We start from the raw sequence: 16387 nt of genomic DNA on the forward strand, positions 1-16387 counted from the left end.
AAGGAATGAAATGTCCACCTTTTGGTCTTCCTTCTTCTTGAGTTTCTTGTGGTTTGTGGGTTGTTCCTGTTATTTTTTTAGTTTTGATGTGGGTATTTTTAATCCCTCTTTTGATTTACATGTCTGAGATCATTTATTCCTTGTTTTTTCTTGTTTGTGGCTAACCTTGTGACATTTACATTTTCCTCCTAGTACCTTCTGTAGAGCTGGGTTTTTAGCTAGATACAGCTTAAATTTGGTTTTTATTTTGGAATGTCTTTCTCCATCTATTGTGATTGTCAGTTTTGCTGGATATGGTAGTCTGAGATGCTACCTGTGTGCCCTTAGAAGAGCCTGTAGAACATCCAGTCAAGTCCTTCCAGGTTTTAGAGTCTCTAAGGAAAAGTCAGATGTTATTTAATGGGTCTACCTTCCTATCTTACTAGATCATTTTCCCTTTGCAGATTGTAATATTTTTCTTTTTCCTCTATATACATATATTTTACAGATAGGTTTCCTTAGGACATTCTCAAATGATTAGCATTATTTATCTCTCCCACTACTACTCCCTCCTCTACTCTGCCCTCCACTTCTTCCCATTTCAATTCCTTCTGCTCTATTTTTCCATTTTAACCCTTTGTACTCCTGTGTTCTAACTCCTTTCACCTCAGAATCCTTTTAAACAATGAAATAATCAAGCCATTTTAGGCGGAATTTATTTCTCATTTTAAATATGTAAGTTATTTTTCTGTAAAGATAGACGTTTAGCACTTTTCCTAATCACAGCAAGTTTTATGAATCTTGAAAATAATGTTTTTTTTTAAAATGATAAGACTATAGTTTTGACAACTTATTTTAATGCACATATCAAATTTTTATTTCTTCTTTTAAGTTTACTTACATTTATACATATGAATACATTACTAAATCCACTTCATATAAAGTATATTTGGGGTGATGTGGGGAGATGCTCAAGAAATTAGAACATCTGATGAGCAAGCATGACATCCTGAGTTTGCAGCCCTAAAGCTCATGTGAAGATACTGTTTCTTGCCTTCTGTTGCCAACGATCCCATCGTCAGGTGACAGATACATAAGGGGCCTGGCGTTCACTGTCCAGAAAGACAGTTTACACACGTGAGCTTTAGGTTCTGAGTGAAACTCAGGGAGGAGGCATCCAACATCTTACTCTGGTCTCCACATGCTCACGCACAATTACTGCACACACACTCACACACACACAAACACACACACACACACACTCACACACACACATACATACACACACACACACACAAACACACACACATGAAATTCAGGGAGGAGGCATCCAACATCTTACTCTGGTCTCCACATGCACATTCACAATTACTGCAGACACACATACATACACACATACACACACACATACACACTCACACACACATACACACACATACACACCCACACACACTCACACACACATACACTCACACACACACACTCACACACACATACACAAGCTAGTAATACTTTTCTGGTATTATTACTGTACTTTTATTAGACACTTGATAATAAAAATAAAAAAGGAGTTCTCTAATTACTAGAGATGGGCGCAATAATTGACACAAACAAAATATACATTATATTATAAATATCTTTCTTCTCTTCAAATTCAATACATTCATAAGCTACAGGGTCTTTACTCTTGTTTTAATTTCCCATTTGTACTGCTGTCTCATGCAAGGGCACAAGTCCTGTTACTTAGTATAAATTGAACTTTTTCTGGATTAAACACCATAACTTGTTCTCTGTGATTTAGTCAGAAAGTAATTGATGAACAAAAATGATAGACAATTATACAATTTACTTTTTCAGGATGGAAAATTGAAATAGTCAGATAATTTAGATTTCATAACCAAGAAAGGCAGCTGTTTAAAAGTCTAGTGGGAATCTAATCCCAATCCAGGATGACGCCACAATGCCTGCTTTTAACCCTTTACTATTCTAACCCTCAAACCAGTAGTTCAGGAAAAGCCCAAAAGGTGAAGCCGCCATTACATTTTCTGTGCTTCATGGTAATTCCTGCTTGGAGATGCTTTATTCAAAGCAGAACAGTATGACCAGCATCTAATGAAGAAATTGTAGGAAATTATTTCATAAGTAGACATCTTTCCATTATACACACAGTAGACTTGCAATTTAATAACAGGTACATATCAGCAATTTTATTTACAATGTGATTAAACTTTATTTCTTGTGTAGTTTTATTGTCACTACTTTAGGTCAAAGTTAGAGATGGCAATGCTTTCTGTGTATGGCAGAATGCTGTGTAAATTTCTTAAATATTTATGAGGGCTGGAGGATGAATATTAACATTATCATTTTATTCAAAATGTTATACATTTATTTTTCATATAGAGATAGGAAAAACCTGAAACACCACTCTAATTTGTTCATCTTGCTATAAAAATAACAACTAAGCTTCTCATGTATGATGTTCAAAGGAGAAAGAAAGGTTTGCAAAATAAAACTTTGTGCTAAGAATTCTCTAAGTTTTCAATTGGTTTTTAAAACAAATCTTTAAATACTTCTCATTTTTTCTTCTTCTGGGTAGAGTGACATTTATAAAATTTTTGCTTGCTGTATAGACTTACTAGAAAAATTACTTGAATTGTAAATGAATATATATGTGAAATCATGATATTCACATCATAAGAGATTTCAGAACAACCCTAAATAATAATTTGATCCATAATTTAGATGCATGTATTTTGCACTAGCTGAGACATAAGACTAAGAAAAAGCATTCACAAAGACAAATAGAGTTTTAGGTCATCTTGTAATAGCATCAAATCTTTCCCCTGTCCCTTGCATATTTATCAGGACGTGATTCCAGGAACTAAACTGTAAGATATACTTAGCTCCTTGAATGATTTCTTCAGAAAGAAATGCTCCTGCAGGACATATTTCATTCATAGATAGATAGATAGATAGATAGATAGATAGATAGATAGATAGATAGATAGGTAGATAGAGATAGACAAGACACACACACACACATACATATATATATATACATGTGTATATGCATATATAATACTGAATATGTTTAGATAGTCCTTATTGGTGATAGATATTTTCTAATAGTTCATAAACTACATTCACAGAAGAGGACTTTAGTTGCAATATTAGCAAGATGAGAATAAATAAGCTAAGATTTGTAAAGGTATCCAGGACTTAAATTTTCTAATGCTTCCAACTTAAGTTCTGAGAAATAATATCTGGTTTCTACATTTCTTCAATGAACTTTTCACCAGGAGATATGAAGAGTAAGTGAATTATTCTCATGTTATCCTAATAAGTACTGTTCCATAAGAGAAACGTGAAGGAATTATTGATGTCTTGCTGAACTTTGCTGTGTGATTATTTTTTAGCAGGTTGCTAGAGTTGTGGGTAAGGCACTCCCTAAGCCTTATAATCAATATCACATTTAGACGATATGTTGAATCTACTTCTTGACCCTGAATTGGTGACTTAATTGCTATTACCTTGAGAACCACCTGTGTGTATCTTTGACATCTGAAGTTCAAGCAAGCTGTCAGCTCTGGAGGGGAAACTCTGTGGCAAATTTATGGGTCTATAAGAACACTAAGCATTGAGGAAGCTCTTTACTTAAGTTTGTATGTTTGGATACATGAGGGATCTCTATGCATAGACTTTGACTTCATGTGACTGCCTTGAATAAAAACTGACAGAGGTGAGACAAAGAGAGTCTTTTACTGTAAAACTGTGAATCCACTTTTAAAAAAAAGAGTAACTAAGAAGAGATTCGGTGAGCTTCTTCATGGCTTATCATTCTAAGGAAAGGAGCCTGTAATCTCTTTAGTAGTTATCTTTCAAGTTATTCCTGGAAAAGTAGGCATTATGTTGATGCTATGAAACAAATTTTAATCAAAATGTTTTATATTATGAATGATAGATGCATGACTTAAAACTGATTTAAGTTTAGTCTAAGTACATATGAGAAGTCAGAGAAATTCACATTTTGCAAAAAGGTTATTTCCAATCATATATAGAAAGAGCATTGATTTAAAAATCTTCAAATGAAGTTACCCCAAGACAGATTTTATAGTATTTATGTTACATCTGAAAGAATTGTAGCAGATTTAACACATAGATTTCATGGACAGTATGAAAACAAAGTTATAAAATATCATGGTATTTGTTTATAATATCTGTGTTCTAACAATTATATATATAATGTGTATGTATAACATATATATGTGTGTTTATATATACATATATATGTATATATATATCACACAAAAAAGAAGACTAACACTGGGAAGGTCCACATGTTTTAACAATTAAAAAGAATAAGCTCCAGAAAATGTTCTGCAAGTTGATTAGTAAAAGACGATAGAATGGGATGCCTTTATTTTGTTTTTCCTGTGGAAACTCTCACATGTTGATAAGCAATTATACCAAGATCATGCAAACAAGTTATTTAAATTCTAGGCAATGACTATTCCTAAAATATGTAATTGTCAATATTCGTTTCCCTTAAAGTCTCAAATCTCCATCAGTGTGGAAGAGTGGGAAGACACCAAAGACGTCAAAGACCCAGGGCACCACCGCAGCATTCACCGCAACTCAACCTCTAGTGACCAGTCAGACCATCCCTTGCTGCGGAGGAAGAGCATGCAGTGGGCCAGAAGGCTAAGCCGAAAAGGGCCAAAGCACTCCGGTAAAACTGCAGAGAAAATAACTCAGCAACGACTGAACCTCTACCGGAGGTCGGAAAGACAGGAGCTTGCTGAACTTGTGAAAAACAGAATGAAACACCTGGGCCTCTCTACGGTGGGCTATGGTATGATCTTTAAAACTCCTTACACTTAAACCTGTCATTTCTTCCCGTTACTACTCGTACAGCCAACTTTGATGTAGGAAAGGACTGATTTTTGATTGACAGGGTATGCACATGGCCCTTTGATGAAAATCTCATCATTTGTGAAATATTTAAATAACAAACATAATGCTAAAGAGTGGTTAGCATTTATTTAGTTTATTACCCAAGGTTTGGTCCCATTAAAGCAATATCCCACTTTTAATTATTCATAAAATTTGAAGTGGCCAGGCAGTGTTGGTGCATGCCTTTAATCCCAGCACTTGGGAGGCAGAGGCAGGCAGATTTCTAAGTTCAAGGCCAGCCTGGTCTAAAGAGTGAGTTCCAGGACAGCTAGGGCTATACAGAGAAACTCTGTCTCGAACAACCAAACAAAACAAAACAAAACAACAAAAACAAAAACAAAAACAAAACAAAAAAAAACAAAACAAAAAAACCCCGCAGAAACCTAAGCCATGAAACTTGGATTTTCCAATACCGATATAAGATTTATATGAGTCTACCTGGATATAATCTCTCTCTCTCTCTCTCTCTCCCTCTCTCTCTCTCTCTCTCTCTCCACACAAACTTACATTCACAGTAGACACAAGTATCATGCCTATCTAGATCCTGAGAAGAAATGAATTTGTGGTACTGCAAGTAACTAGCTATAAGCCATTGGAGAACTCTAACATGGAAATTATGTTCAGTTTCTTAACCAAAGCCTTCAAAGGGTTTATTTATTTTCTATTTAATTTTTTGAAATTCTAATATAATTATAACGATTTTCCTTTCCCTATTTTCCCTTCAAACTCTTTCATATTACTTTTCCTGCTTTCCCTCAAATTCATGCCTATTCTTCCGTTAAATGTTATTGCATTCATATGTGTATACGTATAGAGATATGTGTTTCTAAGTACACACTGCTGGGTTCACTCTGTATCACCTGTGTGTATATTTTATATGCTGACCGTTTGGCTCTGTACAACCAATTCATATGCTCTTGTCTGGAGAAAGATCACTTTTCTTACTTGTTCTTTTCTGAGGTGTGTGGCTTTGAAGGCTTTATTTTTTGAAATAGAAATAGTATTTTAATTGATAGGGTCCAAGCTTTATAATAATTCCTATTTCATATGTTAATGATTTTAAATTTTGAAAACTTAACGAAGTAATGGACTGACCATGTTAAAAATGTCATTATCATTATTCAAGTTTTATTGCAGAAATGTGCTTCACAGACTTACTAACAAAGCTTGTATGCATGCCATAGGGATAGAGGAAATTCCACAGAGCCCCACCATCAGATGTCAGATGACATGATGCCGGTGGCTGCTTACTGAGATAGAATCCTTTGCCTTTGTGAACAACTTCCCCCATAGTTCGTTCTATTCACTGCAAGTCTACATACATGCACATATAAGCAAAACTAGTGAACTTAGTAGGATATGTGTATATATATGGAAATATACATATATGATATGTGTACATACATATGCATATATAAAACAATAATTTTTAATCTTTACACTTATTGGAAAGGGAATGAAGAAATTTGGAGAGACAAAGAGACTGAGATGATGTAGATTTGGCCACCATGTAGAAAATTCAAGAAATATAAAACTAATTATAAAGAAACTTAGTCCAACCAGACAATGACAAATGGGTATTTTCATTCCTTATATATACTTATATGTACATATTTGAGTGTTCATATGCATATATTTTCTCCTATTCTCTTCATTATCATCTTATTTTGAGGCATTTTAACCAACAAGTTCAAATTTAAAAGAAATTGCTTTGGGTATTTTTTGGTTTTGTTGCTTTGAGAATGAGGAGTAAAATGTGTTATGAGTACTTTTGTCTTGAAATTGTATGCATTTTTTCATAATTCCTTAGAGCAACTAGATCAGTGTTTTTTTAATCTTTATGATTTTTCTATCAGTGGTGGATGATTCTGCTCAAATACTCACATTTGAATTTGTACCAATCGAGTTTCCTCACATAATTGACATTTATAATATACTTTTCTCAGCTATGGTAAAGGCACATCTTTGCCCAGTAATTTTAATAGAAATGTATTTAGTATGTTACATTAAGTTCTAAAGTCAAAACTCAGAATGATCTTACAGAAATTCACTAATGGCTACTTGACACTTCAAGTGATGTCTGAGATGATTTGATTTTTAACAAATTAATTTTCTATTTTTACCTTTTACATATGACTAAGTTTTTTATTAATCAAAAGATCTAAAATATAATTATTCCTATGAATCTCAGCTATTTCAAGAATATTGTAAATCATGTTAGTGCATAAGCAGAATGGCATATTGCATCTTGAATTTCTGGAATATGAAAATGCCTGAGCTTACTACATGTGCATTGCCTGAGAGAACAGCAAGGATTTACAAGGAAATCTTTCTTAGGTGCCATGGACTTACTCATATTCTATTTGTATGGAAATTAGTTAATTTTTTGCTCATTATCATTTTTATAATAGAAAACATTCTATTTTCTCTTTTTTTCTCTATCCTATCTCCCACTCATATGTGTACACAAAGATGCATTTTTCTGTTCTAAAGCATTTACAGAACACCTGTGATCTCAGGTTATGAGAACAAGACTAAAAATATAAAATATAGTGGCCTTCTAGACCTGTTCCCTTAATAATAACTTTATTCACAAAATCAACATCAGTAGGATGTCTCTAAATACCAGGAAAGGAACTCTTTAAGATGTTAGGAATTGTGTTTACTCAGACAAGAACTCCTTATTTATAGAGTTTATAAAACACTGTTAGAACAATACATTAAATTCTATGTGCTTTAACATGTTTTCCTATTTTCTTATGTGTAAACTGAAAACATTATCCTCTTTGTCAGAATATATAATGATAAGTTATATGGAGGCGTAAGATAATATGCTAACAGTTACATGCTGCCTCTACATTACAGATCCCTTAAACCTCCAGAGTACTATAATTTTAGGTCCAGCATTTCCCATCTACACATACACCACATATCTGCTTAATCTCATTATGTGCTTCCCTTCTTTATACACAGAATGATAAGAGTTTGGAACCACTATTAAAACAAACAAACAAACAAACAAACAAACAAAAAACAGCAGAGCAACTAACAAACACGTTTATATGCTCGAATGTCCATGAGTTGTGATGCAAGGTGTTTGTAAATCTGGATGCTCTGTAAGAACTGAGTAGACTGTACGCAGTCGTGGATATGCAATATAAAGGAGGAAAGGCAGAAGACTAACACAATGACACCTGTAGTCCGCTTAGGTGTAATGGGAAACACTTGTATCTAAGTACTTGGGACGTTCAGATAGGCCCTCAACATAAGTAATTTTGTATACCACCCAGACTGATGAGCAACACCACTTGTTACATCTTGCCTAGTGTAAAACATGTAATGCTGCAAGTCTGGTACTGTCATTGGTGTCACTGAAAGAAGTGTATCCACAGAATGATTTGTATACCGGATTTGAATAGCATGAACAGTAGAGGCAGATACTTAGGTATATTACATATAAATATGTTGTTAGTGGCTCTAAGTAAAAGAAAATATAAGCATGGCATAAGTAGAATATAAAACTTCTGATTTCCATGTAAGTGAACACTGTTAAGATATTAGATTACAGATCCTACTGGAAGGCCTTCTTCCTCTGCGATTAGGATCCTTACCTTCATTATCCTTGTCTGAGGAGCTGAGGCACACACCTCTCTCAATTATTTTAATTCCTTACTCTGATCTCACTATGGCCCTCAGTGGGACATATGCTTGTTCCATAGGCATTTGCTGCTTGCTGGCCTCCTAACTTGGTTGGATCGGAAGTCACCCTGACAGCCTGCTGATCGATACTACAACCAGCTGAACTTACACTCAGATTCACGATTGTCGACATCCTTAAAGAGACACTATCAGCTCCACCAGTCACCTCAGCTTCTGCAATCACTCCAAACACTGCTATCTTAAACACTTGCCTGAGGTGCTTCTCCATTCTTCAGGTCAGACCGTACAACTATGTATGCCTTTGAAACCCAAACCATCATGGTCTCAAGCCCAGCTCCTGAGCACCTGTCTGTTTCTCATGTCATTGGTCCTGAAATATATACCATCTCTACAAACTTACTCAGAGCACTCACTGGAAGGCCAGAGACTCTAATCTGAGCTTGGAGTATCTAAACTGAAAATTAGCCAAGTAAGGGTAAGAGAAAAACAGATCCACCTGCTCATTCAGCATGAAGAGTTGATGTGTGTTAGTGCAGAAACTCATATCAAAAGACACCATCAATGATCTAATGCTATATGCATTGGTCACAACAGAAATATACAAGCAGTATAAAAATTAAGACAATATCCATTCTACACCCTGTAGAACAAAACAAACAAACAAACAAACCAAGAACAACTGTTATGTCTAGGTCACCTTCAGATCCCCAGGAGAACTCTAAGAACTGCTGACCTCAGGTAGTGAAACAAGAGAGTCTTTTAATTGTTTCTTCATTTTTTTAAATTAGATGTTTTTTTTTATTTACAATATCTCCTTTCCCAGGTTCCCCTCCAAAAACAAAACAAAAAAGCAAACAAACAAACAAAAAACAAAAGAGAAAAAGAATATAAAATAAGAAAATAAATAAAATAAAATAAAAACCAAAAATTAGAACAATCCCCTGTTCCCCCATCCCCCTGCTCACCATCCCACCCCCTCCTGCTTACTGGCCCTGGCATTCCCCTACCCTGGGGCATAGAACCTTCACAGGGCCAAGGGCCTCTCCTCCCATTCCCCTTCGGAGGAACAACAATATGAACTAACCAGAACCCTCAGAGCTCCCAGGGACTGAAACCCCAACCAAAGAGTACACATGGGGGAGTCATGGCTCCAGCAGCATGCATATAGAAGAGAGTCTTTTATTAATTTGTCAGACTTGGATCACAAACTTTCCCACTGTGCAGGACAGGAGTGCACAGTGGGAAGTAATTATCCTTATAAATAGTCTTGCAATTATTGAACCAGTAGGAACATTTTACTTAATAGGTCAGTTTGATAACTTACAGTGTCCAGTCCACAGCTGGATAAAACCACTGGTTTATTTTCTCCCTGAGCAGCCTGTACCCTGTGACACTATTCAGTGAATAAGAAGGAAGAGTGTAAGGATGATTCAGTCTTTCTTAGAAGGGGGAACAAAATACTCAAGGGAGGAAATACAGTGACAAAGCGTGGAGCACAGACTGAAGAAAAGGCCATCCAGATTCTTCCCCATATACATGCATGCCATATACACACACCAAACCCAGATATCATTCCAGATGCCAAGAAGTGCTTGTTGACAGAACCTTTATATAGCTGTCATCTGAAAAGTTTTGCCGGATCCTTTACAATACAGAGGCAGATGCTTGCAGCCAACCATTGGATTGAGCATGGGGTCTCCAATGGAGGAATTAAAGAAAAGCCTGAGAGAATTGAATAGGTTTGCAACCCATAAGAAGAACAACAATTTGTCAACCAGCCAGAACCCCCAGAGCTTCCAGGGACTAAATTACCAACCAAAGAGTACACATGGAGGGACCCATGGCTTTAGCCACATATGTAACAGAGGATGACCTTGATGAGCATCAATGGGAGGAGAGGCCCTTGGTTTTGGGAAGGCTTGATGCCCCAGTGTAAGGGAATACCAGGGTGGGGAGGTGGGAATGAGTGGGTGGGTGGGAGAACACTCTCATAGAAGCAGGGGGAGGGAGGATGGGATAGGGGGTTTCCAGAGGTGAAACCAGGAAAGGGGATAACATTTGAAATGTAAATAAATAAAATATCCAATAAAAAAAAGAGAGAGACTTAAAAACAAGGAAGAATGTCCAGGTTAATTCAAGATTCATCTCTCTCTGTTCTTCAACCACAGTGTATAGTGTCTTTAGTAATAGGGACTTATTATCAAGTTATGGTGGACAAACGAAAACCATGTCAGTGGCCTCTGTTGTTCTGGGTGACTTGTGGACATTATTAACCAATAACATGCATGAATGCATGCCTGTCTCTGAGATTTCTTTTAATAATTCATGTCTTCTAGAAGCAGCATTATTAACTAATGTGGGGCTAACTGAATAAAAGCTATAAATAGCATATAAAATGGTGTTATTTCATTTGGTTTCCTCACACACCCTTAAATTTTTATTAATCTACCCTATCTCCTTAATTCCCAATTTTTTGATTGTTAGGAATATTGATTACTTTAAAAAATTCTACTTGGTCAACGTGACTTTCTCTAACAGTTTGCATCTGATACTCCTGAAAGTTGCTGTGAACTGTCTTCTATAAATATCAGGTAGAAAGTCCCACCAATATAGATGTTAACATAACATCAATAGACACAATCACATGGAAGAGGGAAAGGTCATGGGACTTCAACCCTCTACATGAAAAACTACAAGCAATTGAGGAATGCCGAGAGGAGGAAAAACAGTCTTCCCCATGGAACAGCACAACATTGGTTATCAAATGACAAATGGTCAACTCTGGGCTTCTATACATACAAGTAAAATTCTGCAGACAGAACAGTTTGTGTTTATGTATTAAAGACACACATACATGCACAAACACACACACGCAAGCATGCACAATAACAACAACAATAACAATAATTAAAGAGAGAAAGGTGTGGAAGGCCTTGGACGGAAGTAAGGAAAGGGTAAAGTTGTATAATTGTGTTGTAGTGTCAAAAAATTAATAAAAGAAAATTTAAAACACTTGTCTTTCACTTATACTTCTCTTTTGAAATTTGTCTTCTCAAGCCATAGACACTTTGGGGAGATATTTGATTTTTTGAAGTTCTTTATGAAGTTTTGCTAATAGTCTCTTGTCTGAAGTACATGGCAAAGATTTTTCTCTCGTTCTGTGGCCTGTGTGTTTGGTTCACTTGGCTGTGCCAAGGATTTCATGTAGTCTCACTCACTGTTCCCGATCCCACTAAAGCCATACTAGAAACCTCTTTTCCACATTGCTATACTGAATAGAAATATTTTGTTCATTTTTAATTGAACTTTGTGTAAGATTAAAGACATGAGTCTAATTTCATTGTTCTGTGAGTGTCTAGTTTTATTAGCACCATTTGTTGAATTGCCAGTCTTTTTCCACTATGTGCCAAACAATTTCAATGGCAGTAATATTGACTATATGGAATTTTTCAGCTTTCTAAGGTCAGAGTTTAGCTGTCTTGACATAGTATATTCATAGATTATTAACATAGTTTTGATGCTAGGAAATAGAATCTTGATTCTCTGGTCCATGAAAATACATGTAAGAAAAGTCTATTTTCCACTTAGTATTTGTATTGTGTTATCAACATGACAGTATACTTGTATGTTTGCCATGATTAATGATAATTAAGGCAGGATCTTTTCTTTTTAAGATTTTATTTATTATTACATCTAAGTATACTAGAGCTTCTTCAGACACACCAGAAGAGGGCATCAGATCTCATTATTGATGGTTGTGAGCCACCATGTAGTTGCTGGGATTTGAACTCAAGACCTTCTGAAGAACAGTCAGTGCTCTTAACCACTGAGTCATCTCTCCAGCCAAGGCAGGCTCTTAATAATCCATCAAACCTATTATATCACTCCTATAGAATTGAGAAATAACTGAAATGTAACTACAGAAAATGATTGGCTGAGATTAAAGCAAAAGTGTGCTATCAATAAAACAGTTGGCGAATGTTAGTGATATGTGTCTACAACAGACTTAAAAATAAAACCCACAATTATTCATTCTCAAAAGCAAGATCACAAAGAGTGACTGCAGGCCTAAGACAAAGTGTGGCAGACAAGGAACAAGTCAGACTGAGCTCTATCGTTAGGCAGACTTGAAAGAATGGGCTTGAACTTACCAACTACTTTTAACTTAAATCAGAAGGATAGCATTCCTCTTCTGTGAGGACAAGACATTGAGGAGTGAAGGAAGAAGCTGGAATTGCTGGTTCTGAGTGTGATCTCATCCCATTCTAGCCTTGATTTAAAACTTGTGAAATCTCAAAATATACTACCACCATATTCAATATCATTCTTACTGCTAGTTGCACAACAAATGTGTTCAGTATGATGTGTTAAAATAAGTTGGTTGAGCAAGCCAAAATATTGACAAAATATGTGCATCCATTATCAGAAAATTTATAATTATCTAGACAGCTTTGTGACAAACATGAAAGCAACACTGGCCCTTGGCTTGTATCCAAAAGCAAAATGAAGACTAGTTGCTAATGATACAGTATGACTGTATATTTTGAGCAAGAGGTGCTCTGTTAAAATCATCTTCCTTGTATTGCAGTTCAGGAATGTTGTTCTTTATTTACAAAACTGAGTTGCTCATACGAAGAAGAAATGAAGCTTTTTCTAGTGTACCTATTATCTTTCAGAGTGTTATGATTTAGGTTCCAGAGTCCATCATCAATTTGAGTACCTCTGAAAAGAATTTGTCATAATTCAGACAAAAAAAAAACATTTTTTTCAGAGAACTACAAGTCAAACTTATTTTTCATAGAGATATATGATCTTGATAATGTCTTATCAGTATAATGTGATTTATGTTTGAGTTGTAACTATTTCCGGTATAAATATTTTTATAACAAATTGAGATTTCAAACTCCAACCTGATGATTTAGTCATCCATTCTTAAGTATGATTCCAGAATAAATAATAAATAAATATTATAGATTTCCACCTGCATATGACTTTCAAATAAATAATTATTTTAGTGTTTCACATTCAATTTTTAGGCCAAGCTTATCCTAAGCAGTTTGTCTGTTAACTGTCGTTTACATATCCTTAGGCATTCTTTGTTTTTTCCTGGCAACCTGGACCATAAAGGAGGATACAGATTTTTTTCCTGTATCTAGTCCATCAATTAGCAACCAAACATATTACTTTATTTGAATATCAATTTAGTCAGCTTAGGATTGTAATATTTTTTGCTGTAAACTTTTGGTTGGCTCAACTATTTTGTTATTTGTCTGTCTTGTGAGATACTAACATTGATTTATATATTTTAAAATAAATTTGTATATCAATTGAGCTAAAGCAGAATACACTATAACATTAAAATGGCATATATTTCTACTGAAATGAATGTAATAAATTACATTATCTTATGGGAATAGCATTTCTATACAGCAAATTATTTATTAGGTTCAGCTATGTTGGTCTAACATGAACTTTAATGAAGTATTTAAATATGGAGGAACTTCTCTTGGTAAAGAAAAACATTAGACTTTTCTTTAAACACTAATTTAATGTTTTCTTCAAGAAATATGCTTATTTACAACTGTAGTAACTAGAAATATACCAATATTTTGGCTGTTTTGGGGGGGTGTGGTTAAGTATATCAAAAAACTTTATACTTGGAAAGAAAGGTAGTCAATGAAGTATGTGTCCATATGGCTTTATCCTGTTATCTTACAATTCTCTTGGAATGTAGAACATCAAAAGCTGCAAAGCTGTTCACATTTTTAAAACAATCATTCCTATGCCTTTTGTGCTAGTGAGTTTTTATTGCTGCATTCGATACTTGAGGTTGGATACATTTAAAGAGATGTTTATTTACTTCATATTATTGGACATGACAATTCAAATACAGTTTTGAATTCATGAGTTTGCAGTTTTGTGATGACCACTTGGCTATGCCACATCAAAGGTCTGTGAATTTAATAGAAAATTACAGGTTTAGATAAGAAGCCAACTTGTATTGGGCAGAGTTAAATATTTACTCTTTTAAAACAACTTGAACTAATAAGAATGTAACATGGACATTAATTTCAGTATCTACACTGTGTCCTAGCACTTCCCAACATGGCCAGTGACAACCAGGCTTCCAATACAAGAGCCTCTGAGGTGGGGCTAAACATTCAATTGATACTTAAAACATAGCACCTCCATTTTGTTGTTTTCTAAGAAAACCATTTGCCAGAGTAATCCCTTTAAAAATATATGTTTAATGTTTTTTACACAAAATACTTTGCATTCTTAGAGAAAAGAAACAAATTGTGCCATGAAAACACACATATTAAACTATGCATATTTTCACACTTTCTCTACTACCCTCTAAATACATCTGCCTAGATTAGTTTTTCCCTGAATTTCCTATATCAGCATTCTCTGGGATGATGTTTACTTCTAATTACATTTAATTATTACATAGGGAGATGAATCAAGAAGTATCCCATATCCATTTCTTTAGTAAAAATGCTTTTTAATTGTAATGGCTTTCAGGAGAGATTGTAACTATGGTTACACTGAGCAGAATTAGATACTTTATTTTTATCATCTACTGGAACAAAAAGTAGGTACTCCACAGATATTTCCCAAAGCAGAAATGCAAAAACCAAATCTACCTTTATTAAAACAACAAAACAAAACAAACAAAAATTATAAGTTCTCATTGAAAACTACATGATTTGAACATAAGTACAGTAACTGAGATAACTTTGTGTGTCTCATATAACAAGCTTGACATCCTATTTTTCATTTTATTTTATTTTAGATGAAATGAATGACCATCAGAGCACCCTTTCCTACATCCTGATTAATCCATCTCCAGATACCAGGCTTGAGCTGAATGATGTTGTGTAAGTTGATCTCATGTAATGCATTAGGGATATATAAACTACTCATTTGCCTTATGGTTTATTCACTAATATAGTCCCGCTTTTGTTTTCATAATAAGCAAGCATACTTGGAAAATGCTATTTTGGAAAAAATATGTATCTCTATGCTTCTCTATATAGTGCTATAAAGTGTAGAATTGTTAAAAATGGGGTTTTTGAATGAGGAAGTAGTAGTTACATTCTCTAGCCTCTGGAAAAATGTACACATGCAAAAATAAGTGAAAATCTATACTATAAGTGAAGAACATCTCACAGGAAAAGTGAAGCATTCAACAGTATAGTCTGCTAGAGATTTTTAAATTTCCACAAGCAAAAATAAAGTACAAAAGAATACAACAGAAAAGGGTCTGAGGGAGAAATTTCATTCACCAAAACATTGGTTCTCCATGTTTCTAATGCTGTGACCTTTTATCATTATTATTATTATTATTATTATTATTATTAAATTATTTTATATAATTTACAATAATTTACATTCTAAAAGTTGCCCTCTTCCTGATCCTTCCTCCCCAAGTACTTCACTCTGTCCTCCTTTCCACCGCCTCTGAGATGGTGTTCTCCCATCTGGTTACCCACCCCCAGCTCACCCACACCAGCATCCCCCTTTCAAGTTTCCATAGGATTAAGTGCATCCTCTCTCACTGAGGCCATACAAGGCAGTCCTCTGCTACTTATGTGCCAGGGGCCACGAAGCAGCCCATGTATGCTCCTTGTTTTTTGTCTTTAGACTCTAGGAGCTTTGAGGGGTCCAGGTTAGTTGACACTGTGGTTCTTTCTATAGGATTGCAATCCCCTTCAGCTCCCTCAGCCCTTCCTCTAACTCTTCTATATTGGTACCAGATCTCAATTCAATGGCTGATTGTAAGTATCTGCAT

General features: G+C 35.0%; 1 protein-coding gene across 5 annotated transcripts in view; it reads left to right on the top strand.

Moving 5' to 3' along the window:
- Positions 1-16387, top strand: part of Kcnt2 (potassium sodium-activated channel subfamily T member 2) — a 353683-nt gene that overhangs the window by 320051 nt on the left and 17245 nt on the right. For 3 of the 5 annotated variants that reach the window (XM_031384276.1, XM_031384279.1, XM_031384283.1), the window contains 2 exons: positions 4531-4831; positions 15389-15473. In XM_031384276.1, coding sequence (XP_031240136.1) covers positions 4531-4831; positions 15389-15473 — 386 coding nt within the window. Of the gene's footprint in view, positions 1-4530; positions 4832-8651; positions 9033-15388; positions 15474-16387 lie in introns of those variants that run through there. The other 2 variants (XR_004122600.1, XM_031384286.1) reach the window with 2 other exon arrangements.

Source organism: Mastomys coucha, unplaced genomic scaffold (assembly GCF_008632895.1).
Source record: "Mastomys coucha isolate ucsf_1 unplaced genomic scaffold, UCSF_Mcou_1 pScaffold1, whole genome shotgun sequence".
Classification (NCBI taxonomy): domain Eukaryota; kingdom Metazoa; phylum Chordata; class Mammalia; order Rodentia; family Muridae; genus Mastomys; species Mastomys coucha.